This window comes from Empidonax traillii, unplaced genomic scaffold (assembly GCF_003031625.1).
Source record: "Empidonax traillii isolate 1590-97213 ecotype Southwest subspecies unplaced genomic scaffold, ASM303162v1 scaffold597:size822913, whole genome shotgun sequence".
Classification (NCBI taxonomy): Eukaryota; Metazoa; Chordata; class Aves; order Passeriformes; family Tyrannidae; genus Empidonax; species Empidonax traillii.
Window position 1 is genome coordinate 284,985 of NW_020955790.1, and position 26,597 is coordinate 311,581.

Consider the following 26,597-nt stretch of genomic DNA (forward strand, 5'->3'; position numbering starts at 1 on the left):
GAGTCGCCGTGTGAGACAGCTCTGCCTCGAGATGTGGTGCAGGCTGGCAAGCGCCCCATGGTGCTGCTCATCTCAGCTTCTTACTGCAGTCTCCCAGTGGGTGTGTTTTATAATCTCACTCCAACAAGGTTTGTCAGCTGGTATCTTCTAGGGATCTGTTGGGATGCTAAGGCTCTGCTTCCCTGGGGAATAAATCTTTTCACCTGACTGAGCTCTTAGCTTAGGTCAAGAATATAAACAGTTTTCATGGTAAGTACCTCACGTGGCGAGTTATCTCCTGTTCTGAAAGCAGACCCGGTTCTGCAATACTCTTCTAGGGAGAATGCAGGAAAGGGCCAAGGAATACAGAAAGCAAAGGACATGGAGCTAATAAGGAGATATATGTTGGGGTTCTGGATGAAAAAACAAGCTCTCGAGAAAGGAAAGGGCACCTCTATTCAATCAAATTTGGAGCTGCCATGTTTATAGGGTTATTTACCCTATAAACTTCAGAAACAACAAAAAATTAAGGAGTGAAAAAATATGATTTGGTGATATGATGTGAATAAACAGACTTTTTTTTGTATATTCTCCACTGTAGTGGTTTGGAGATCCACTTGAGAAAAGAGGGCTCAAGAGACAGCAACATAAGGCCATGGATGTGTAGCAGTCCTTAGTGAGCTTATGAACAAATTCATATTTGATTAAGGGTATTAAATAATTAAATGAAGTGGGTCTGCACTTTGAAATTCAGAGAGAGCTGACAAATAAACACAGTGTTTATATTGGTGACCTCTACAGAAATATTTCTGCTGTAAATTTTGGGGATGTTTCATTCCTTCTGCTAATTGGGCTCAAGCAGACATCTTCATCTGGTGAGTTATTTACAACAATATAAATGTTAAGACGGAAAGAGTGATAAAGCTTGAGATATGGACAGTATATTTCAGAAACAGTCAAATCTTGAATTCTCTAGGGTATATTAACTTAGAATTATGTGTACAACTAAGCTTGACTTGTAATATTTCTAAATTAATTTTAAAAAATATTACTTTATTTTGACACAGAATTTGTAATGGGTGGGATTGCACTCCCTCTTAGAAGACAAACACATGCACTGCTTGCAATTTTTAAATAACAGAGAGATGGTACTTCAAAAAAACCAGACTTACTTCCATTGACTCCATTGATGCCGTCACACTCCATTCCACCAGAACTATGTGAACCTGAAAATAATGATTCGAGTCGAGTCACTGCTTTCTCCAATCTCTCCATCAAACCATGAGTCTCTGCCATTCTGAAAAAAACAAAAAGGACAGAAACAGTGTTGGACCCCTGTAAGTAAAGTCCATGCTTCATGCTACAGTTCTGTTCACCTCTGGCTTTTTCTTTTACAAACTTCTATGCAGTGAAGAAGCTGACATAGGGTACCTTGCTTCTTTGTCAACAGAGAATATGACCAAAACTGAGCTCAAGTTTTTCACTGTAAACAGCAGATTCAAACCATTGCTAGTGTAGCTTGGGAAAGTCTGCATGTGGGCAATTTGTGACAAATGTATGTGTGTGCTCCCAGTCGTATATTGAGACGACTGAAACAGTTACAGAAGTAACTGGTTAAAAGTTATGTCTACAATGATTTGCATCAGCCATTTATAGAGGCAAAAAGTACAGACCCAATTAATACTTGACAGAAAGTAAGACTTTAAATGTATACTCCCGGATTTTTAAAAAGGTACGTTTTGAAATATGTCTCACTCTTTCATACTTTGCAGTCAGCCTCAGCCACTTGACTGAAGACTACGCAAGAATCTAAGAAGGTCTTCTCTTTATTCTTCTGGTAAGATTTATCATCACTTTTTTTCTTAAAAAAGTATATGAATCAGTGTTTCCCAAGCTTTTTAAATCAAGCACTAATTAACCTTTGGAAAGGAAAAAAAATCCAGAGGTCTGCTTGTGCAGTACTGCTACAGTGCTTTTGATTTAAAATTAAATAAAAATTAGGTTAAATTTTTAACAACTCACACATTGTTTCTTTCCCCACAGTGTGGTTATCTGCTCTCTTACATGTGAAGCAGTGTAGGCATTGACATTTTTGAATACTGGCCAGTCTCTCATGGAAAAATGTCTCTCAATCCAGAGTGAGAATGAGTTTTATTAGCAAGTTTAATGCACATGTTCCTCACTTTGAGTTGTGTTTGATTCTGCTAAGTGACATTCAGTGGTGGTGGTGGTGGGGTGTTTGATCCATGGCTCATTAATGTGATCCTTGAGAACAGTTCCAGGCCAGCTCCCACACTAGGCTGCATCCCCTGCCCAGTACTGGGGTGTGCAGAAGCAGGAGCAGCAGCAGAACCTGCAACCCCAGCTGGGGCAAGCAGGTAGTCAGAGGCTCTCTGGGACCACTGCCTTGTGGCTGATTCCTGTTTGGCTTGTAGACTAGAAAGCTTTGGCATACCCGGGAATATATGTGTTAGTGTATCAGTTCCTAAAGAATAGCCTGCTAAAAGTGCTATTATTTTTAAGATATTAAAGCATAATACTAGATTCCAATAATCTGCAACACTATGAAACACTTAGCAACCGAAACAAACATTGCTGCAACAGTGTACCCAGAGCCAGTGGAGAATGCCTAAATGTTACAGTTAAAAAGTAACACAGCATGGAAAGAAATGGTTTTACTTACAAAAGAGTATTAATAATTATTAATAATAATAAAAAAAAAATTTTATTTTTAAAATGTAAGTGTGGAAGATTAGTTACTTGTGCTGAGTCATGCTGCCTGTCAAACAAGGCAGGACTTTCAGACTTTACCCTATAAATATAATGAGGTTTGACCTAAAAGTGAAGCAGGAGATTTTACAGCGAGAAACCCTTGGGAGAACTCTCCTCATGAGAATTTTGTTTGAAATTTATGGGTTTTTCCTATTTAAATGAAATTTAAAAAAACAAAACTCCAAAAGAGGATGACACCAGACTAGACACTGGCGTGCATACAAACACTGCCAAAATTTAGAGGGGCTCTCTTTGCTTACCACAGAATGGGCCAGGTTGGAAAGGACCACAGTGAGTCATGTGGTCCAAGCTCCCTGCTCAGGCAGGGTCATTCTAAAGCACATGGCACAGGATTGTGTCCAGATAGTCCTTGAATATCCCCAGTGAGGGAGACTACACAACCTCTCTGGGTGATCTGTTCCATTGTATGGTCACTCACACAGTAAAGAAGTTCTTCCTCACGTTCAGGTGGAACTTCCTGTGCATCAGTTTCTGCCTGTTGCTTCTTGTCCTATCACCTGGCACCACGTGGAAAGCCTGGGTCCATCCTCTTGGCACCTTCCCTTCAGATACTCCTAGACACTGACGAGGTCCCCTCTCAGTCACCTCTTCTCAAGGCTGAACAGGCCCAGCTCCCTCAGCCTTTCCTCATAAGAGAGATGCTCCAGTCCCTTAATCATCTTTATGGCCCTCAGCTGTACCTGTTTCAGTAGCTTCAGGTATCTCTTGTTGGGAGGAGCCCAGAACTGGACACAGAACTCCAGGTGCAGCCTCACAAGGGCTGAGGAGAGGGGCAGGATCACCTCCCTTGACCTGCTGGCAGTGTTCTTTCTTTATACTGAAAATGTATGCTACTCTGTTTGAAAAATCAATTCGTTAAAAAAAAAAGACAAACAAACAAATAACAAAAGCGTAATTTTTTGTAAGGGTAAAAAATCTTGGCATGAATGAGATGAATATATCAGGGGAGCTTCTGTAATGTTCAAACTTTCATGAGAATATTACACCTTTTCTTAAAACAAAGCACTGTTAATCCTCAAAAATATTATGAACACATTCTTTTCACATTTTACCCTGCTACATAAAAGCCTAAAATGGTGTCTCTTTCAAAAGTTATGTTTTCAACCAGTCTAAAGTCAGGGTAGTCTAACATAGCATACTAAGAGTCAACTCATTTAATCAGTACGTTAAAATACATTTCCAGTACAGTTCTTGTTTGTCTGTATTTGAAGATACAGTCGGGTAGGTTGTTTTTTTTTTTTTAATCTGCCTTAAAATGTTCCTTGATGATGTCTCCATATTTCACTAAAATAATATAAATAATTCTATGGCAGACCTGTTACTTTTTGGCCTATTTAGCCTGGTTTTGCCTGTGGAAGAACCCCATTGTTTGCTAACAAACTCAAGATGTTTGACTGCACGCGCCTGGAGGTCTGAGGAATATCACAAATGAGCAGATTTGTTATGTTCTACCCAACAAACTTCCCTCTGTAAGATGCTAAGAAAACACATTACAGTGTCAGAAGATCAGGGGAATAACCCAGTTCAATAACCCTATGGACATCTGTATGCAACACTTTCCCGCTGCAACAGTCTTTTGCTCACTATATTCTTCACAGCTTTATTCTATTCCCATTAGCTGGAGAATCACAGAATATTATGAGCTGGAAGGGACCCACAAGGATCATCAAGTCCAGCTCTTAAGCAAATGGCCCATACTGGGATTGAACCTTCAACCTTGATATTAATAGCACCATGCCTAACCAACGGAGCTAATCTCAGAGTCAGAACTACCACATGTTCTTCCAAAAACAGGTATCACCAGTGAGGCAATCACAGAATAATATAGTGTTATGGTCTTTTAAAACAGAAGTAGAAACTATTTTTACCCTAAAATTAGGGATGCCAAGTTTCTATTGTTTTTATACAGAATGTTACACTTAATAACTCAATTATCATGTTTACAGTGTGCCTCTTTATCTGTGTACTTTTATATTCATGAGTACACGCTATTTGCATCTATACTTATATGCATGAACGTAAGAATACACACAGGTATCCCTGTTATGTATGAATAAAGTGCAAGTACACTTCAGTGATTACCGTATATAACACTAAAAGAGCAAATCAGTTGTACATACAATAACCTCACATTTACATCTTGCTTTATCATCAACTGCCTAGGCATCTATCTTAAAAACAACACGGAAATTAACGCTCCTGTTCTGGAGCAAAGACTCCACTGAGCAAAAGCAGGAAAACTCTCTTCATCCATTCTCAATCTAAACATTGACATCTTTGTCTATATTTAGGGATTCATGTATTTGGTCCATATTACAACAACCTTCAGCATTTTCTTGGCCTATATTCAGCTGTTCGCCCAATTACTTATTCCGCTCTGCGCGGTCAAACAGATACCACAAAGCCGCAGCTCAGGAGGAGTCAGAACACAAATGGTACAGCTTGACTCTGAAGATACTGTTTGTGTGATATAGCATCAGAGCTCATATTATAAATAAATAATGAGACTGGTCTACTCACAGTGTCAAATAAAATCTTGGCATGTTAATGAAAATAAAGAGGATATAAATATGTCTGTGGGATGCACACACTCCCATAAAGCACATTTTTACATCAAGACAGATTCTCTATCTCACCTCTACTAGTATTTTAATTAAAGTTTCGATCTTGAAGTTGATTATCAGGGTTAATCATATATATCTTTTCCTGCATTTGATGCTGACCACCTATAAAGAGTTAAAAATGCTTCAACTCCCATGTATCCAACTGCTCTCTTGGTGGAGAAATACACTATCCTTCACTGAAAATAAGGTCACCTAAGAGCCAGGAAAGGTGTTAACACACATCTACTGACAAATCATTTAAACTTTGACATTGTTAACTGTCTCTTGTGCACAAAAATTAAGACAGAGGATCCACAGCTCTGCTCTGTTTACTGCTAATGATATCTTTTCTGGGAGTGCTAAAGGCATGTGATAATAGTACCATCTGTCATTTCTTCCCCAAAAGAAGTAAAGCCAAAACAGGTAGAAGAAAGCATATTGAAGCCCAAAAAGCAGATTTCTTTCTACAGACAGGCCTTGGGAGATCACTGCTTCTCTCCCCAGCTGTCTCAAAGCACAATTTATCTATTATCAAGGGGAAAAAACTTGGCTGCAGACCGAAATTCTCTAACATACTGATCCCAAACAGCAGTCAAACTGTAAATCAAAACACACAGGTATTATTCCTGTTACCATTCTATGTGACTTATGATGGAGGACCATATTGCTCTATCTCAAGAAGAAACAAGATGTAATGAGCGCACAGGGAAAAGCAGTATAGTAGCATAAGGGGAAAAATAAACACATGATGACTTATCAGGCATGTAAAAATGGTGGTTTGGAACAGAGGAATGGTGCCGCCTTGTAAAGTATGATATTACTCTGACAAACATCAGCAAGAGATAGCTTCACAGTTTGTTTTACTTCCTAGGACTCCTTTAATTTGAAGGAAAAAGAAATTACTTCTTAATTTATTTGGGAGCTTTTTCTCCCTTGATACAGGTTCTTTCAAATCCATCTAGCACCTGAAAAATTACGCCAGGTCTCATTCCTGCTCATCATCTGAGATGCTAGAAGTCAGATTTGATTCTCCTCTCTATGTCAAAAAAGGGCAGATGCCTAAAACAGAACATAGCCAGCATTTCATGTGGCATTTCAATTGTATCTACCATTCCTACACCATTTGGAAAATCACAGTGTTATTGGAAGTACAGCAGCCTGTACATGTGCTTTCTCTATTAAGTCTTTTAATAAATTGTTACTGAGATCTGAAATGAAATACGCAGAAACCCATACTGCCAGCTGGTGCTATCAGAGAGTCAGTCATGAACATTTTATAGATCCAAAGCACAGTGTCCTCTGAGAGTTCTTCTGTACCATATATGTCAACATACATCAAGGGAGTGGAAATGCATACATGTTCCTGAGCATCTCCCCAACTTACAAAAGTATCTTTTCTTCATTTCTCAAAAAAAGCACAGGCAGCCTGGGGTTGTAATTGCTGGCTTTCCTATACCATCATTCAAACATGTACCAACTCCAAGCCTGTGTTGAGCAGGGAGTCTTTTTGCCACCTTTGGCAAGAGACTCAAATTCCTGCTGCACCCCATACCGGTTCAGAGAATGAAAACACACTGGCCTGGGGCTGCTGGAATTGCTCATTCCCAGGCAGAGCTCGGAAGCAGCTTTGTACAGGCTGAGAAGTAAGGAGGAGCACCTGAAGATATTTGGGTTACTACCATAAAAGATTCTGGGTGGAGAACGAAAAGGGAGCACTGGTTAGAAGAAAGTATGTGTTGGTAGACCAATAGGAACATTACCTTGTATGGTTTGTGTTTTGTCTCACATTAGCTGTATGGGAGGAATGTAAACAGGCTTCTGTCCACTGATGTCCAAGTGGATTAAACCAGAGGACCTCTCTGTAAAGCCCTGTGTGAGGAGAATGATTTGGGTTTCAAATTAGAGCCTTTTTTGTTGTTTAGCCCCTAGATCTGCTACAAGCTCACTTGGAAGCAATGTACTTTTAAGTATAGAGAAAAAAAAAATCTTTTTTTTAAAAAAACCCAGTTAAAATACATTGGACTTTTGTGTTTGAACGGACGAGGGTTTTATCTGGGATAGCAAAAAGACAAAAAGGCTTTTTGTGGATGGATGGGCTGTTTTGGTTTGAAGCCTTGCCTGGCTCTAGTATACTCATCATAAAGTATTTCTCTCTATAGCTCAACGTGTGTTAAGCCACTGATATGCTATGAATGAGTCCCTTATTGCTGTGCATAACAGTGTGTTACCTCAATTACCTTGTCTGTGGACTTCTTTCTTTGGCATAACCTCTGTGTTTTTCAAGCACTATTTCTTATAAGCAAAAAAACCTCTTTATGTAGAAGAGGAACCTCTTCCATTTAACCCAAGTTTTTTTCCTTTTTCTGGCTTTATGCTGCTGGTACCACCAAGCATACATTTCTGTTTGCACTCTGCTTCTCTCCCTCTCCTAGTGACCAGGCTGCTGTTCACAAAAACATGCAGGAAAGGAGTAAAGGCATTTTTGTATCCCACAGCTTAAAAAAAATTACAAAACTGCTTTAAAAAACAATCTCTATTTTGACGAGTACCCCTAAGACTGTTGATGCATTTTAGTTCTCATCACATCCAGTTCAGTCCCATAATTATGGGTGAGCAACTGCAGACATCAAGCTGTGTGTCTACAAGTCAGTGTAATAATAGCACGGACTGTGGTTAGGCCTCTGATAATTTAATATGAATTCTTTAAAATATGCCATGTGTTTATGTATGTGCTTAGTATCTCCTGGAATATCAGTTCACTTTCTAATTATACATAAGTTCTGCAAAGAGCTTCCATTCCTTGCTGAATAATTTTGACTGTCATCAATTTTGTGATCACAAAGAATGAGTTCATTATTTAATGATATGCTGAAGCAGTCAAGACTTGACAGTCTGTATAAGCATGATTGACTTAAAATAACCAAGGCAACCCAGTTTCTAAGTACATTCTCCTATTCTTTTTGTGCTCCCTTTTCATGTCACCACCGCTCATAGTCTTTTGTCTTGGTTTTATTTTATTTTCTTCTCTCCCTCCAATGAACTGTAAGAGTTTTAGTATCTCTCCAATCAACAGAAATGCACTGTTCTTAGCTACCTCATTTACTACGTATTAGTGTGGGGGCTCTTCATGTAATCAAGTATCCTAAAGGCCTTACAAGCCATTTAATTACCTGTCACAAGTCCAATTACTGTGTGTAAGCAGACTGTCTTGCTGAACCAAGAAAATATTGCATGCAGGCATTGATTTTATTAAAGTGCTTCAGTTCAGTTCATCATAACCGAACAGAAAGACCCTTTATGCTACGGTTCCAAACAAATTGAATTTGAACTCTCCAAAGAGGTAAGTTCCACGCAGTATGAACCCTTATGGAGTGTTCCAGTGCTTCTGGGATGTGAAAGGAAAAAAGCAAAGGAGGAAGTGACAACTAAGCAAACAGTATTGCAAGCTCTAAAAGTGCAAACTACGGAGTTACTTCTGAGTAATTCTAGGAGACTAGAACTTCAGTACCAAGGTTAGTAACGGGTTTGTTTGCTGTGCTGGTGGCCTTTCACAATGCTTCCACACCCTACTTCTCATGCATATCCATATTATGCTGAAGCCTGAATAGCTGGGCTTGATTTCAGCCAGTTTAGCTGGTGTTCTTGCTCTTACCAGAACATCCTGCTGCAATTATGATCTCAGCACTCTGTATCTGATGGTCTCAGGCTCATCATAGCTGCCCTGCTCAGCCTCCAACCTGTGTAGTCCTTCCTCCAGCATAGCAGCTAACAGGAGGGCTCAAGCAAACTTTCTGCCACATGACTATTCCTCTGCTCTGCAGCTCAGTTGGGGTCTTTATTGATCAAAAAAACCTCAAGGCCTTTGCCCAACTCCCATTTTAAAATCCATCCAACTGACTCTGCAATACGGCTAGCATTCCAATGGGTTGTGCCTTTCCATCTGATTCAGGATGAAATGGGCCACCTGCTACTAAAAAAGACCCTTCCATTTCCTGCTATAACCTGGTTACCACCTAGACGTCCTGAGTTTTAATGATAACCCATGCAATCTACTGCATCTGAGATATTTGGCTATTTTTCCCTTGTGAAACCCAGAAAGATCAAACTGGACCCATACCTGTAAAGTTAGCCTTTTTGATAATGGTTGCTTTAGGGGATCTAGAGCTGTTAGGTGAATTATTCTGCTGTTTCTTCTCTCTAAACAATGACAGATTACACAAAGAAATGTAAATAATTATTTGCATTCCTTCAAAAAAACAATTCATTAAATATTTAAACTAATACAAAAGATAGCTTTAATGTATAGGATCTGAGCACGCCTTTTGGAAAAATATGACACTACTCAAAAAAGTAATTGAGTATTTTCCTGGGTTTTGTGGGGTTTTTTTAAAATATATGCTAGAAAAGTATTGATTTGATTCCAAGCATATTACTACTGGTATTTTGGATTTTACAAGCAACTTCTTTAGCCTGCTGCTCTCTTAAAAATTGTGGGTCAGACAGAGCAATTCCATTAGCATATACTCAGGAAAGTAGTCTCAATGGGACCTTTTCAGTAACAAGAAGTCCCTGAAATTTGAAGTCAGAATATCTTTTGTGCACAGGTGAAATAAAGACAACGGTGGGCAGTATGTGTATGGACTATGGGGGTGTCTATGCCCTAAAGCCTCGCTAACATGGCGACAAAGGTCACAGAGATTTAAGAAACCCCAAATCCCATAATCTTGACGAACTATCTGAATCAGCATAATCTCTCCCATAGATGCAGCTGTGCTCATAAATGCTTTTGTCACTTCAATGGACACTGCTTAGGAAAGGTGTTGCCATTCTGCCACAGTTTTAGCAGTGACATTCTGAAGAATAGCTGAGCCTTTAGAGTTCAAAGCATTTAATATCTGAAGAGTCAGTAAATCTTATCTAACCAAAATTATGTGATTTTCAAAAATATGCGAGCAACTGGAACAGAATCTGTACAACATGAAAATGAGAAGTTCCCAGTTGTTCTCCCTATTGCAAATTATGCACGTGAAGTTACAGAGAAAGGAATTAAAATTATTTATATATATTAGGTGTGCTTCATCAAGCAAAATCTTTTAACCAGTTCACAACAAAACAGCTGTCTGAATAACTGCAATAATGTATGCCCGATTTATTGTAGGTGTTTCTTTGATTTTGCCCCAATAAGCATGATAAGTAAAGAATGTTCTCTTTCATGTAGTCAGATGTTCTAGTAGGCAGCAACTGCAGCTATTGAGTTTGCTGCTGTTGCACATGATGTTAAAACCCACACAGAACCACAAAGAATATTCTTTAACAAATCTGGCAGTTCACCATTTCTCTCTCTAGAGTTCAAACCGATCCCAACTTCATTGTTACTGACAGGCCACAGATTGAAACATGCAAAGATTATCTGACTTGCTCCAGGTACTGTTGCAAGTCAGTGTCAAGCCTGAGAGCTGAATACAATTTGTCTGTCTGGTTTGCAACCCTCCTTGCTGCACTCTTACCACCTTTTCCAGTACCTGCTAATTCAAATTCCCATGAATTTTAGACTTGGGGGAATTTTCATTCTTTTGAAAATTTTTTTTTCTAACTTAGGGTGCCCAATGTATTTTGCATGGTGAATAAAAATTACATAGTGGATTCAGAAAATCTAATGAAGGGAGGGGATTTAATACTTGTAATCTTAGTACTCTTGCTCCTTATGGTATACCAATTAACCCTTTTCTCCACTAAAGTGAGAGCCACAGCTGAAAAAGAATAATGAAAACATGCCATAGGTCAGTTCCTCTGTAATAGTAAACAATGTACATCCTCTCAACTTTAATTTAATTGAGAAAATATACTTTATTCATTACATTTGGAGTTGTGCCTGTCCACCTTCCACATATGAGCAGCATTCGAGGGGGAAGACACAAGTCAATCACAGCAGTATTCTGAAGACTAGTGTTTTTGTTATGCCCAAGACCAAAAAGACCATATTGTTGTGTGCGCCTGGCTTTGTTATAGGTGGATTGCCTTTGTTCTTGTGCAAACTTGCTCAAAATAGAACCGGTGTTATGAAATCCTTGTGCTGCAAATGCATAGAACCAGAAAAAAGTTTATTATCATTTGCATAATAAGTAATTAAACAGAAATGCTAGGACAAAAATTGCATAAAAATTAGGACTCGCAGGCATGTCTTAAAAGGCCTACTTTGAGAGTACTATATTGAATTTTAACTCATCTACCACTTTGCTATTTTAAGTAATTTTTAAAGTTACATTTCTGAAGTGGTACGAGTTTTCTGATTACAATTTCACAGAGGAATGAAACATGGTAGTCCATAAAGCATTGCCACTTTTGCCTGGCTTAGAAATAACTTGATAAAAATGTGACGTTTTATCCCACCCTGCCCCCCTGCTAAACACATCCCTTCCAACTATTTCCTAATGGACAGGCCTCTGTGTAGATTTTTTTCTGGTAACATTTTTCCATCACTGCAAAACAAACACATTTAGGTAAGGCATATTAAAAAAAGCTTTCTTCCCTGGATGGTCTTTGTTTTTAAGATTGCTCCTGCACACTATGAAGTCTGAACTCTACTTGATAAAAATCCTCACTGTTGATCCTGTAATGCTAAGATACAAATCTACAACAACCCCCAAAACAAAGGACAGACTGCACATTTTTAGGTGGGGTCATAAGTTCTCCTCGGCTTTGTGCTGGCTGTGTCTCCGGGGTATTTCTCCTTCAGATGTCAAGCCCCTGCAAAATGCAGAATCTCGGCTTCACGGCCCTTCATTTCTGCCTTCCTCCCGCCCACTCTGAACTCCGCCTTGTATCTGAAGTATCCTTCGTATCTTTCTATGTAAAGGTACATATTATGCCTTCAGATCCCTAACCTAAGATGCTATTTAACCTTTTCTTCTGGGCTAAACCTGTAGGCTCTCTTCTGCCACCTCCACCACACGCACAACTCTAGCTCCAAGGGCGGGGGGATCCAAGGACTCGGCGCCCAGCTACCCACAGGCACTACAGCCACCTCCCTCAGAATTAGATCATCTTACGCTGATTAAGAGAGTTCAAGACCAGCACAGTTTGACAGCCAGGTCTGCATAAACAAGCCCAGGGAATTTTTAATAGCCCGTCGGAAAGCCGGGTTGCCGGGTCCCGTGGCGGGGGCCCAAAGTCCCTCACGGCGCTGACCGGGGGTGCTCGGCGGAGGAGGTCCGGCTTCAGCCCCAAAGAGGATCCCCTCATCTGCCGTGGTATTTCGCTCGGGTCTCCCCGCTCCCCGCCCAGGTTACTGCCTCCCCACTTATCACCCTGGGGATCGGAGGGAGGGAGGGGGGGAGGCTTTCCGTGCGCAGCCCGGCGCAGGTGCCAGGAGGGAAGTCGAAGGGCAGCGCGGGTCCCTGACCCACATAGCGCCCGGGGGCACTGCCCGCCCAAGGAATTACGCTGCCGCTCTGCAGCTCCCGGCCGAGCCCGGAGCCGTCCCCTCACCGCTGTCCCCCATCCCCAAGATGTCCGCTGCTGCTGCCGCCGGCGGGAGCGCAGCCACGGCCCCGGCCGCGCCTGCCCGGGGGCCGGAGAGGTCGGGCCGCTCCCCGCATCCCGCCCCTCCCGCCGCCGCCTGCTCTTGAGTTACCTGTTTTGATGACCCGCGTAGCCTTTTTTTTCCCCCCTCCTCTCTGCAATGAAAATCCGAGGCCGGTCACTCGCTCCCCCCACTCCCTCGCCTCGCCGCTGCTCTCCCTCCTCCTCCTTCTCTTCCTCCTCCTCCTCCTCCTCCTCCTCCTCCTCAGCGGGAGCCGGTGTCAGTCAGTCACATCAGCTGCCCGGGCAGGCAGGGAGAGCAGTGCCCAGCAGCTTCCGGGAGTGCCAAATAAAGACAAGTCCAGAAAGGGAGAGAGACGGTGGCAGAGATGGAGAAAGAAAGCAAAAAGTGGGTGGAGTGTGAAAATGGAGAGAGAGGGAGAGGTGTCTCACGGCGGCGGCTGGGAGTCTGGGGAAATGGCAGCGCTGGAGCATCACGCAAGGAGCAGGGGAGAGCGCTGGCACCCAGGGCAGGGGCACCCACGGCCACTGGCATGGTGGCCCCGCTTGCCCATCGGGCACAGCTTGGGAGAGTGGGAAGTGAGCATCCCACACCACACTGGCCCGGTCCATGCTGGGAGAGGAGAGCGAGGCTCGTGTGGAAACCATCAGACTCCTCACCTCACATGGCAGGGGAGGCTGAGGGCAGCCTCATGTATACCAGCAAGTTGCCTACTCTGAGCCAGACTAACTGTGCCAGCCTGACCACTGCTGTAGCTGGGCCCATGGTGGGGCTGCCGCCTTCGTTCACTACGGCCACGAAATCAGGACTTCTCCCAGCAGGCAAACCCTCACACCTAGGCCTTGTTTGTCAGGCCCTGTGGGCTTCACACCAGTCCATACCCCTGGGAAATAGAAGCACACGTTTTGCACTTTTGCAGTGCTTGTCACCACACTGTCCCAAGGGACATCTGATCATCCTCCCGAAATCTGCTTCACCTCCTCGTATCAAATGAGCTGGCTTTCTGCACAGAAGTCTTGGGAGAAGAAGTCTTGCTCTTGAATGGAAGAAGAATTCATTAGCTAGTGATAATAAAAAAGCCCACATACCTTTTTCAAGTCAACCATGTGGCTGTGCAAAAGCTGGTAGCACGTTTCTCTATCAAATATACAGCTTATTTAAGAAGACTTTGTGTTTCATTTCTGATGGTTTGACAACACCACTATAAAATATGGGACATAAGGATTTGGTTTAATTGTGCAGCAGTTAAATGTGGGCTGAGGAAAGTCATATTTTAAAAAGAATGCCAGAGTTAACAGGAGCTCACAGACCTCACATGCCTAAAGTCAGCATTAAGCAAAAGCAAGCAGACTCCAAGGATCTGTCTGGGATTCAAACTCACTAGTGCAGACAATGTAATTGGCGTTGGAAATTGCAAAAGAATTACAGGCACAGTTTCCTGTATGCAGTGAAATGAACTGCTTCTGCTTGGCACGTATAAACAGCCCGATGAAATCAATAGAACAGCATAACTTTTAAACCAGAGGGTCTTTCCAAAACTTCCAAGAGGGAAAAGGTAGTATGGAATTGAAAATCTGACTGGAAAAAATGCACAGAACACAGACACTATTTAGGAGAAGCAAGAAACAAGCCTGGAAGATCTCATTCTGGAAAAAAAAACGAAAAACCAAAGGATAAAGAAGTGGTGAAACTAGTATGCTTAGATTAAAGCCCAAGTTCCGTATTCCTTCCAACTCTGAAGAAAAAAATCCCAACACCTGTGCAGTGTCAGCGTGATACGTTGAAAGTTTAGGATGATAAATGCAGTAGACTTTCTGTAGAATGTCAGTTTAATTTGAAAAAACGTAACATAGTTAAGTGAAGAAAAGTTTTATAAGCTCTTATTGTAAGAGCTCGCTCAAGCACTCCACATCATCCTTTTACATAATAGGCATGTGGAAAAGAAGGAAAAACTATTGGGTATTTCCTTTCCATGGAAAGTCTACCAAACCAGCAGATGCCCTACATGTCTAAAACATGTCTGTAATCCATCTTCTCTCCTGTCTTCTAGTCCTTTCTTCACAAAAAACAAGTGAGTTCTTTCTTTCTTGTCCCCAGGAGAATTTTGGCAAACTTGAAAGGCTAAGACTAAGGTAAAGGGAACAAAAAGAACTAATAAATTTAGTCAGAAGGAAAAAAAGGGAGATTCAGTAATTGTAAAGTGATCTTATAACATGGAGGAAACCCAGTGGCAAGCAAAGGTATAAGATGTAGTGCCCAAAAAGATTAGAGAAGAAAGCCTTGCATTTTCTATAATAAATAAAGGTAATCTGAAAGGCCAGTTCTAGGAAGAACTTTGTAGTTATTAATACAGGCTGAGCAATATCTCCCTAAAGAGAAGAAACAAATGAGGGATATACAATTTTTGGACTTTGCAAAATACTGTGTGTGCAAAAATATGGACTAGATGACATGCTATTGTTTCATCAAGGAAAAAAGCTTGGACAGGAATAAAGAATAAGTTTTAGAAGTGGCATTGGAATTGGCATCAAGTGAAACACTGAGCAAGGAATGACTGGAAGATCAGACTTTGGGGCTGAGCACTTTGCCCTCAGTCTAACAACACATTCATGTATTGGCTGAGAGTTATATGCAGAAGGTACATTGATGCCAGTAATTGCAACATTAAAAGTTAAAGGTTTTTTTGTCTGTATACTTTTTCTAGTGGGGACAGGGTCACCAACTTCTGGATTGAAACACTGAAAAAAAACCACTTAAAATTCTAATTTATGCTCTAGTCCTCCTGAAATTGTGAGGAACTCTTCTAAAGCAAGAGGTGCAGTAATAGCCCTCTTGCAGGGGGCTGCATTAAAATGGAGCCTAGTGTGTGCATTTAATATAACTTTATATGTTTTTGGGTTTTTTTCATTTTATTTACTGACTTTGCTGCTGCAGACAATCTGTGCCAAGGCTGGCATGTTTTATTCCCTTTTATAGAAGAGTGTATTTCTAAAGTTGTGCAGTGATCCCAAAGTGCAGATCAGAGGCCGTAGAGATAGGCTATCAAAATCTCCATAGAGTGACAACATTGTAACCTACTTAGAAGAAAATACTCTGGTGCATCTTTATTTGCATACACGGGTTTTTTCACAGGCAAAAACTTGAAAATGTTAATTCTTACTTTCCTAGTGTATGTTTAAAATAGTCTTTCTATGTATATGACTGTAAAATTTCCCTATTGAAGAAAGTTGCACCTAAATGTTTCATAGACAAGTCTGGAGAAACCCACAAATATTCTTGCTCATTTCCTTGATTTCATTCAGTCTGTCTTTGCTGGGACAATGCAGAAAATATTAATACGAATTAAAATTGCAGAAGCAGTTACTGATGTGAAAATAAATTGGAATATCATGAAAATCTTATAGTGTGACTTGCTACATCTGCTTAAATAATATTGGAGTGCATTCAGCACATGTCAAGATGCCTTTTGCCTACCAAATCTGATGTTTAGTCTACAGAATTTGAAAAACAGCATATAGCTAATTAACAAAGTGCATCTGTGAAGTATCTTTGTGGGTATCTTGTACAGATCAAGTATCAAAACACACAGGGAAAAAAAAGGGAAGACTATGCCAAAGAAGTGGACTATTTTTCCTCTTTCAAACTAGTGTGAAATAAGGCTGAATCTGTCATCATTCAAGCTGATCACCTGTAAAATATTCAGGCAGATTCAATTTACATTTAATCTCAAAGATGTCATTCTACTGCTTTTTTATCTCTTCTCTGTATTCTCTTCTCTTTTATGCAGTAAGCTCCAGGGGTGTGGACTCTCGTAACTGTACATTAATTAGTTGTATGCTTCTTTTTAGGCATGGCAACATAAAAAGTTAAGTAATAAGCACGTGCTTGTCATTAAGTATGTGAGTAATTGCGTCCCTGTGTAGCAGAACACTTAAGCATTCCCGTTGTATTTAAGCAGCTTGTCGCGTGGGGATGGAATTACTCACTTGTTTATAATTCAGGATGTTTAAGGGCTTTGCTGAGTCCAAGGGGGAATTGTTCTGATTCTCACAAATACTAAGCTTTGTGACTACTTTTACTAATGTTAGTTTTGTCACTTAATTCAGTTCTGTAGAGGTTTTGGGAAAGCCACTCTGAATATTGGGCCTCAGTTCTGCTACGTATTTGCATTGCGCTATCTATTGATTATCATGGGATACAGGCTTATGTTATATTTTTGCTAAATATCCTTTTTTGTACAGTACTGCATTTTGATAATGGATTTCAAGTGGAGTTTTGTGCTTTTCACTTAATTACAGACAGAAATTTGTGTGTGAGTGTAGAGTTATTGTGCCACCTTAAACTACTCTTTTGCTGTGTATGAAATCTGTGGAAACACTAGTCAAAAGGAATGACAAAGTCCTACTCATTGGTCAATGCTAGTCTTCCTGGTTTAGAATCTTTAGCACTCCTGGCTCTGTTTTCACCTTTCTTTCAGTCTAGGCTGCAGGGAACCTTTAAAGAGAGACTGGCAGTGTTCTCTAATTATGCACCAGTGCAATTAAACAGTGTGAGGTAGTACTCAGCTTAGTATTTGAGTACACAGTTCTGCTTTGACAGAGTTTCAGGACAGCTTTACCACGATGCTGAGTCACTGTTTCAGCTCCAGATGTGAGCAGTGAAACACCTTCGTAGGATAATTTCAGCTGGTTAAATGTCCATGCTCTCAACCTTGGCATTGTCAGTGCTTTGTAATCTGTCTGAGGAAAATGCAAGCGTACCCAAATACTGCCAAAAGTCCAAATCAGCTAAATATGTTTTGAGGTCTTCTTCATGCCACAGCTTCTTTGACTCATTCAGAGTGTCCTGCCATCATTAGCAGCAGCTCCAGTCACTTGCAGAATGTGTGGAGAGGTCAGACATGGAAGTCTGGTGTTTTAATCTGTGTTTTCTTGTGGCTGCAGTTTTCTCTTACTAGAAGACATTCTTCTCCTTGTTGTTTCCTGCTGTGTTTCTTTCATCACCATGTGTATGGTGGCATCACTGTCATGATCAGAGCTTGTCAATACTTGATGTGTCTACATCATTAGTAAAATGCATCAGTCCTCTCCATGTACTACTAGTAGTTAAAATACCTCATTTATTGATCAGTAAAAGTAATTTTTGATTATTGCTGAGAAGTTTTTGCCATGGCTTCCTTTTTTTTTTTTTTTTTTTTTTTCCAGGAAATCCAGGTTGCAATTCTTTATTTTCATCTCCTAGAGGTAGAAAGCATAGAGCCAGCTCTAAATTTTTTCCTGGGAAGACTTACAGATGATTCCTGAAGGTCAACATTCTTGTTGCATAGGAAAGCCCAGACAGCTGGTGCAGCAGAAGTATGGAAAAATCCAAACACACAAAAAAAAAAGATTTTTTTTTTTCCTAAAATGCTGGGGATATTTGAGATTCTTTTGGTTAATAAATTAAAGGTTTACTATGCAAGCCACTGGGCTAGAAACTTTTTTTAATTATTATTTTTTAATAATTACAGAACCATCTGATTCTAGGAAATGGTGCTATAGAGAAAACACCAAATTGTGCAAAATTTTTCGTAACATCACATTAATTGATAACAAATTTTTTACAGAAAGAACACTTTTTAGGACATAATAAAATAGTAATGTGGGCAGGTAACCAATATGTATTCTGACAGTTATACACTTAGTGTTGTTCCAAGCCTTTAAATAAGACTGTGCCTTTATTCAAACAGTGGTTCATAAGTAGTGTAACCCCAACTGTGGTCGTTGCAGGCAGAGTAAGTCAAAGGAAAACCCCCTTAGAGACACAATTCCTCTGCTCTTTCACAGCAGGTAATTAGCTGCTGGGTGACATTTGCTACCCCATTCTGCCAATGCAGTGCCTAGCAGATTTTGTCCACCTCCAAGCTCCTTTGTGCTGTATGGGTGAGGGGAAAGCAAGAAAAGCACTCAGTCCCTGTTCAATCAGTTAATTCAGGCAGAAAATAAAGACCTTTACCTTGGCATAGTCACCGTGCTTGGTCTCGTCCTGTAAGGACCCATTTAGCTATTGACAGATATCTTCTGTAATTACACTTAATACCTGAATATGGAATAGAGAAGGCAAAACCACGAGTTTTGAATGTGAGTGTTTGAAATACTTTACCTAGATCTTGAAAAAAATCTGAGGTGATTTATGATTTTCCAATACAGAACTGGAATGCCAGGGGCGACAGCGATGTGAATTTTCTTCTGTTCCTTCAACCTCTCCCTCAACCAAGGACTTGAAGAGCAAGGATATCTCAGTTTTATATCCTCCTGCAAAATGAGACTGCTGGCGAGGATTCTTAGGTACAGTACATTGCTTATATTAATATGCAGTTTTGTCAGCCTAAATTATTATTTTACAATTTATGGCTAGCTAGATTAGGTGCAAGGAGCTGATCAGGCACAGCCGCACGGAGCCGAGTGCAGTCATTTACTCTAGATTTTATATTCTCCACGGCAAATGGAGTGGCATCTTTTTATTTTGTAATATTCTGAGAGCTTTTGAAGGCCAGACCCCTTCTCTGAAATCTATCCTTCTTAACACATGATTTTCCCATGCATCTGTGGCAGAAGGATTTCCTCTGTGGAGTACAGAAGGGTTTGTTCTTTCATGAGAACTTTGAAAATATAAAGCCAAACAAGGTTTTTGGATAAATGAAGCCAAGGAATAGAATAGAATAGAATAGAATAGAATAGAATAGAATAGAATAGAATAGAATAGAATAGAATAGAATAGAAAGTAGAATTATTTCAGTATGAAGGGGCCTACAATGATCATCTAGTCCAAATAGTCACCTTATCTTCCTATTTTTTTTCCCAAAAAGGAGGAGCAAAGAAAAGTAACAAAATGTAAAAGTAACAAAACGTATTTCAATTTAATGCCTAAAATGGATTAGAAGGAACTATAAATATTTAACACTGATGGGGTGAAATCCTGGTTCTCCTCAAGTCAGTAAGTGTTTTGTCTCTGACTAACAGGGTCAGCATTTCACCCTACGTGTCTGAATTCATGTTTCACTTGAATAAATATAGGCCAATCATTTTGGTATCAGAAATAATATTTTTGTTTCAAAACTAGTCATTTATTTCATTCTTATTTTCTTGCTTTCCTGTTTTTACATAGGCTCTGCACATACTGCACTGTATTTCTAAAAGCTATAATTTTCTTTAGAAAAGAATATTGTTTGCTCTCCTGAATAATTCATCTTGGAGTTCTCTTTTAATCCCCCGTCAAATGGGCCATTCTTGTATCTTCATAAAGGAAAAGAAAGGAAAACAACACTCTAAGGCTGATTTATGAATTAGACCATGAACATTAAAAATACATAAAGCTTTGGTATAAATAAGAACTTCCGTTTTTATTCTAGTTCAGTTACATCAGTACCAATGAAACAATACTATTGGTTGTATTCAGATTTCCACTATTATAACTGACTTATAGTATAAAAAAAAAAGGAGTATAAAAGATAAATATGCTGCAGATTTGATATTTAGCCTTGAGCTAATAAGGCTAGCAATATATGTAGGATTGGAAGGGGAAAAGAAATGCTTAGAGTACAATACAAATTCAACTGTAAATACTGTGCAATTTACAATATCTGGGAAACAAATAGTTGATAAAAGAGCTTTTAATCCAAGTTCCTATATATCCCATTAGGTTAAAATAAAAATATTTTAGATGCAAAGGAAAGAAGCTTAAAGCACTTTCATAGACAATCTGTAGCCTACAAATGATTGTAAGGCCTTTCATTAGAGTACTGTTACTTATTTGATGTACATGTCAGATTAGTGAGAGACCTTTCAGCATCCCAGTGAAGTTCAGCTCCATCAGATCATCCTCTGATCTGTAGAGGTCATCTACCTCTACTGCCCACTGCTGAGCTGGGATATCTCCAAATCACTGTTGTAGGCAGCTCCAACTCACTTCCCTAATATACGATGCACTCAGGCATTGCAGCTTGTATAAAGTGTGTATAAAGCATCAGAGCTGTGTGTCTTGTGGTATTTATAAAATGCTAAATGGTAATAACCCCAATAGTTGTGTCTTGCCATGGAGAATGTATTTACAAAGTCAGACCAGTGTTGAAGGCACTCACCCGTGCCACAGCATCATGAAAGGTTGCTCCGTGTATCTGAGCTAACCAATCCTGAAATTGCAGCCCCTCCCAGCCACCAGTTTCGTTAGGCCCACGATAATCAGCCAAACCTGTTTTGCTTCCTTGTGGTTGGTTGCCTCGGCGTGGTTGTGTGGTTTTTGTCCATGGCTCCTGTCACCTCCTGTGAGGTACCTTAGAGATCAGCAAAGTTGGGGGCCTTCAGGGGTTGCATTTCAGCAGCAGCAAGGAATGAAATGTTTCAAGTTCCTTTGCGTAGCACTTAATAAAAGGGAAATAAAATGTGTAAGAGGAACACTGGAGTAAACTTGGGGAAACAAAAGATAAGATGGTCACCACACTAATATTTTTGGAACCATAGGCTGACCTACATCATCAGCTGTGGCGAGCAAGACATATAGTCCCCTTCCCGAGTCATTCATCAGTATTTATAATGGTTCACCAGTGTTAATGTCATAATGTTTAATAAATTGAAATATTTCTGAAGTGCATGTTTTCCAGGAATCTTCACAGTATTGATATCAGATCTTCCTGAAACCCCTTTTTTTAGTGTTACTGAACACATTTAGTAGAGAACCTGATGTGCTCCCCATGTGGGAGTTGCTTAAGGTTGATTTGTTCATTGATTGCCCTGATTTTTGGGAGACACAGATCCCCAGTCAAAAGATTGTATATCTCCTGTAGTAATTTACTGTTCAATTAAGAAAAGCAGAACAGAAGGGATTATTACTGTTTTGATTTTATTAGTTACTTTGATGTTTGTTACTACATTTTTCCTCTTTCCTGTTGTACAAAAACACAAGCAAAACCTAGATTAAAAGTTACCGTGTCATGTCTCTGACTGTTGGCTCGGTGCCAACAAATAACAAGCTTTAGAACAATTAGTTTCATGTATACCTGGAAATACACGTGTATCTTCATGTTTCCTGATACTATCTGGGAGGAAGATGATGAGCAAAAGCTCAGCTCCTCAGGGGTTTTTCGGTCTTTTTCAAAAACATATTTCAGTACAGACACTAGATAGATGATGGGCAGTGCCAATATGCATCTGTGTGTGTCATGGGGCTGATTTTAGCAATTGGAAGTTCATACAGGAGCCTTTCTGAGCAAAACAGCTGCTGATTTGAGTCCATTTTTGTTTGAGGGAGAGCCTCAGGTTTAAAGGTCTGTTTGTTCTAGGGTGATTGAAGTCAGCACAAGTTTAGTCATTGATTCAAGAGAGCAGGTGGCAGTTCTTAGGGGTCCACTCCTGTTCCAGCTGAAGGCAGCTGAGTCGCTGACATTATTTAATAGAAGATATCCGTAATTCAGCAAATAATTAGTAAAACTGTCCTTAAACCTTTGTGCAGCTGCATCAGCTCACCTTTGTAGAACGCCTTTCTCCTTCAGATGGTGGGGCTATTGACAGGAACAGCAGTAGCAGCTGCAGTGTGGGAGTGTGTGTGTGTGTGTGTGTGTGTGTGTCTTGCCCAGCAACCTCATTCACTGACTGTGGATTTCACCTCCCACGCTCCACCTGCGAAGGGCGTGTGGTTACTCAGTTTCTATCCAGCAGCAGTAGGTGCAGCCTGCTGTTAATACTTGGTTGGAAAGCAGGTGCAGCCTCTCTTTTTCAAAATCTTTGGATGCTAGGAGTCCACGTCCAGCCTCTCTCATGCAGTGTTCATGACCTTCAGAATAGGTAGAAAGGTGCAAGCAGGATAAGAAATACAAATGAACCAGTATTATGTTAGGACTGGTTTGTGATATATGTGTATGTATAGACACATATGACTGATCTGTTTTGTAAAAGGAATTGCAGGACTAAGAGTCGTAGTAGTTTCTTCTCTGTTGTCACCATACACATTGAATTGTAGAGCATGCAGTTAAAATAATCAAGAACATAGTTTTTCTCTCTTACTCTCTTTTCCCTCTTACTCTTTTCCTTTGCCAACACTTTTTAAGCTTGTAACTTCATTTAAAGAAAAAGGACCACATTATCTTTTCTTTAATTTAATTTTATTTGCATGATACATAGAATATACAATATATAAATACAATGCATAATAATTACACAATACTTAATAAAATATTGTATGTCTAATATAAATATATTTAATATTTATAAATAAAAAATATTGTGTTTATAACATATAGGGTATATTATACATAAGGTATATAACATATAATATATAAAAATACCCCTTAGAGAATCACAGAATTGTTCATGTTGGAAGGGACCTCTTGAGTTCATCTAGTTCAACTGCCTCTAAATTACTTTTTTACCCCAAAACTGAGCAACTTTTTAATTTCAGAAAGAGAGTCCTTTCAGGCAGTTTCTTCTGTCTTATTTAAACCATTTATATGATGTATCTTTAAAAAAAAGAAACCAAAGATAAGAAGATAAGTTATATAAAGTATATAATACAAATGCACTTTTTAGAAAATTTTAAATAATTTATTCCAAAAGAATGATCATGCAGTTCAGCAGTGTAAGCAGCTACTGCTCCCTCGGAATGAATAATAGTATGATTATTTTCTTATAGCATCTACAACTCTGTATCTGAGTTATTCCATGATTCTTTCAAATAGTCATTCTAATTGTGGGTGTTTTACCTCTCTGGTTTGCTCATTCCATGTGTAAGCCACACCCTGAAAAACCGAAAAGCTTTGCACACCTAATTTAAGATTTAACCTAGTATCAGTGTTAAACCTCTTTCAGTCAATCATTCTCATACTTAAAATGCTGTGTAACTCAAGGGTTTCTATTTATTCATTTAGCAAATCAATTTATTTTAATCTGCCGTGGCTTAGAACTTCATTCCTGCAGTCTGAGGTGTGTAGTGTGCTATTTTTATGCTAAAAATCATTGGGGAAAAAAATCACTGCCTTTTTGTTTGTTTGTTATTCACTGCTTTGAATGTTACAAAAAGAAGCCAGCTTGGTAGCACTGTAGGCTTAATTCCCATAATTGTGCTCAGAGCAGACATGAGACAATCAGACCTCCTCACACTGACACAGGAACCTTCAGCCTTTCACCTACGTGCAGCTGTTTTTATGTGTTCTTACAGTGCTGTTCAGCAATGTCTCTGTTGCTGATCACCAAGAACTGGACTGGTATCACTCCTGATTGCTCCTGGACTTCTGAAAAGGTTTTGTGGGAGTTTAAAAAAAAAGGCTTATTAATTCATGTTGCTTTAGGCTATCACGATGCCACGGTCTAAAAGATCCCTAGCTTTAGAGCTACAGAATCCCTGGGAAGTTCAGGAACCTGACTCCACAGTGACCTTTTCTGAAAGAAAGGTCAGCATGCCACAGACAGACTTGCCAAGTCAACTGCTTTTCCCTGTAGACTAAAGCTTTGTGGCCTTATCCCGAGATCTGTTAGGAAACTTGGCCAAGCTACTGCTTTTTGTTGTTTCAGGAACAATATGTGTGTTGAATGAAGTTTCATACTAAGTGAGAGTGATTTCAGTAAATGGAAGTAAACTTAGCATTGAAAGTGCTTAAAATCCACCCTGTGGCTCTGTATACATAATTTTCAATTTTTTACACCTTTAAAGATTTTCTAGATTCATTCATAGAAATTGGTTCTGCAAAAATCTCAACTCTTCCATTTTCATGCTTGTTCTCCTCTTGCTCTCTCCAAGTTGAGAGAGCAGGGACTTATTTGGCACATTAGGGATTGATCTTCCAGTAGTTTGGGATTAAAAAATAACCCTAGTTACTGACACCTCATTATTGTTAATTCATTATTTCCTATGCCAAAGACTTTTTAAGCACAGGGGTTTAATTGCTTTATTTTAGGGGAACATTTTTGGGGTACAAAATCTGGGCAGGCCCTTACCAGTTACTCTAAACACAGTCACAGAAGTGTTTTGACAGCTGGAAGTGGCTTGGGGTGACAGCTTTGCTTTGACAGTGGCTTGGGGCTTTTTGGTTTTGACTACAGATTAAATTTTGGCCAGGACAAATATGTGATCTCCCCACCCTCTTTCTTCAAACTTCTCTTAGTGAGAAGTGGCCATTAATACTGAAAAGACTTCAAAACATGAAGATTTTATTGTATTAAATTTATCCAGTATAATACTTCAATATATATTCTTTTATCTCTGTTCATTTGCATCTTAGATTAGGATGCCTGTTTAGGACAAGAACTAAATCTTCAGGTAGTATTAATCAGCCAAACCATTCTTTGGATGTATTATGTAAATTTCTCCGTTAATATTTTAGAAGTGGATTCTTACCTGTAGCAGCTGTTTTTACCTATTTCATGTTTCAGATCATATTCTCAGTTCTTCTAAATCTCCAGACTTCTTCAGAAAGCTGCAGAGATCTGCTGATTTATAGTCACTGTACATTTGACCCAGCATTCATGCAGTTACTTCACTGAAATATAATCTGGAACCAGGAATGTGTGTGCTGCTAAGGGTTTAATACTTTATTTATGTGACTACCGTTGCATAAATATATGCCAATCCACAGTGGCTTCTATATTGAATACTGTCAGGTCATTGTCCAGTCATGCCCACACAGACTCAGATACAGATACATATCTGGACACAGATAAGGCATTGGGAAGTGGGAGTTCTGAGGTGCTGACAGGAATCCGTGAATCATGGACTGATGCCAGTCAAATATGTTACTCTCCTAAATTTTTTTTTTTTTTTTTTTTTTAACCCTCAGAAACCTCAATCAAGGTACTTACAGCAAAGTAAAATATGAATATGTCAAATTCCTGTATGAGTCACAGACCAGATCCTGTGGATCAAAAGCTCTGTGGCTGAACTTTGCACTGGGCTTTATGAGGACAACTGGTATTTGCAGGTGCCAGTAATACTTGTCGTTCCCGGTTCAGATTGCTCTGCAGTGTTGCAGTTTAGCACAGATACATTCACCTAGAATTTGCCATGTGCTCCAAGGAATAACTTGTCATCAAACCCTCATATCAGTAACTATATATGCAGTAAATAAAGAGAGATTGTTCCTGTCTATGACAAAAAGGCGGGGGAACATACGTCAGTTGGCTGTTTAGGTTTCTTATGATTCAGTTGGCTCAACTGACTCAAATCAAATGTTATGATAATTTCCCCATCAAGTTCCATCTGTTTCAGAAGGATGACAGACCTGAATTTGTGGGACTCCTGTCCCACAGTATTATCAGAAGGACGTAGTGACGTATTTTGAGTCTGGCAGCACCACTGGCTATTTTGGCTGGTGGTGTGCAGGATCAGGTGGGATTGGCCAGTACCAGCTCCACACGTGTTGTACCAGCAAACGTTTGGTTGGGTCTGTGAGTCGTATCTACTGACAACACACTTATGGTGCTGTCCAAAAAAAGAGAGGGATACTAGTGGTAAAGTACATCATGCTCAAATTTATACATCTCTGTGTTTCAGTAATGGAGGGAATGTTGGATTTTATAGCACGATCCCTGATCAGCTCTGAAATTCTCATGCAGCTTTGTGAAGAAATGAAACTTTCTAGCACAATTTTGCTTATATACCACAAGTTTTTACACTTTTTCACAACTTCTTAAATAACCCATCTTTTAAAAAAAAAA

General features: G+C 39.7%; 1 protein-coding gene and 1 long non-coding RNA gene across 4 annotated transcripts in view; one reads left to right on the forward strand and one right to left on the reverse strand.

The window, feature by feature from the left end:
* CAP2 (cyclase associated actin cytoskeleton regulatory protein 2) overlaps positions 1 to 13,127 on the reverse strand; it is a 66,519-nt gene extending 53,392 nt beyond the window's left edge. Inside the window, exons 1-2 of one of the 2 annotated variants that reach the window (XM_027898457.1) lie at positions 13,009 to 13,127; positions 1,152 to 1,276 (exon numbers count right to left, since the gene is read on the reverse strand). In XM_027898457.1, coding sequence (XP_027754258.1) covers positions 1,152 to 1,275 — 124 coding nt within the window. In that variant the 5' untranslated portion in view covers position 1,276; positions 13,009 to 13,127. Of the gene's footprint in view, positions 1 to 1,151; positions 1,277 to 7,135; positions 7,245 to 13,008 lie in introns of those variants that run through there. The other variant, XM_027898458.1, reaches the window with a different exon arrangement.
* LOC114064951 overlaps positions 12,546 to 26,597 on the forward strand; it is a 27,617-nt gene continuing 13,565 nt past the window's right edge. The window contains exons 1-2 of one of the 2 annotated variants that reach the window (XR_003572842.1): positions 12,546 to 12,625; positions 19,107 to 19,244. This is a non-coding gene — a long non-coding RNA (uncharacterized LOC114064951). Of the gene's footprint in view, positions 12,626 to 18,971; positions 19,245 to 26,597 lie in introns of those variants that run through there. The other variant, XR_003572841.1, reaches the window with a different exon arrangement.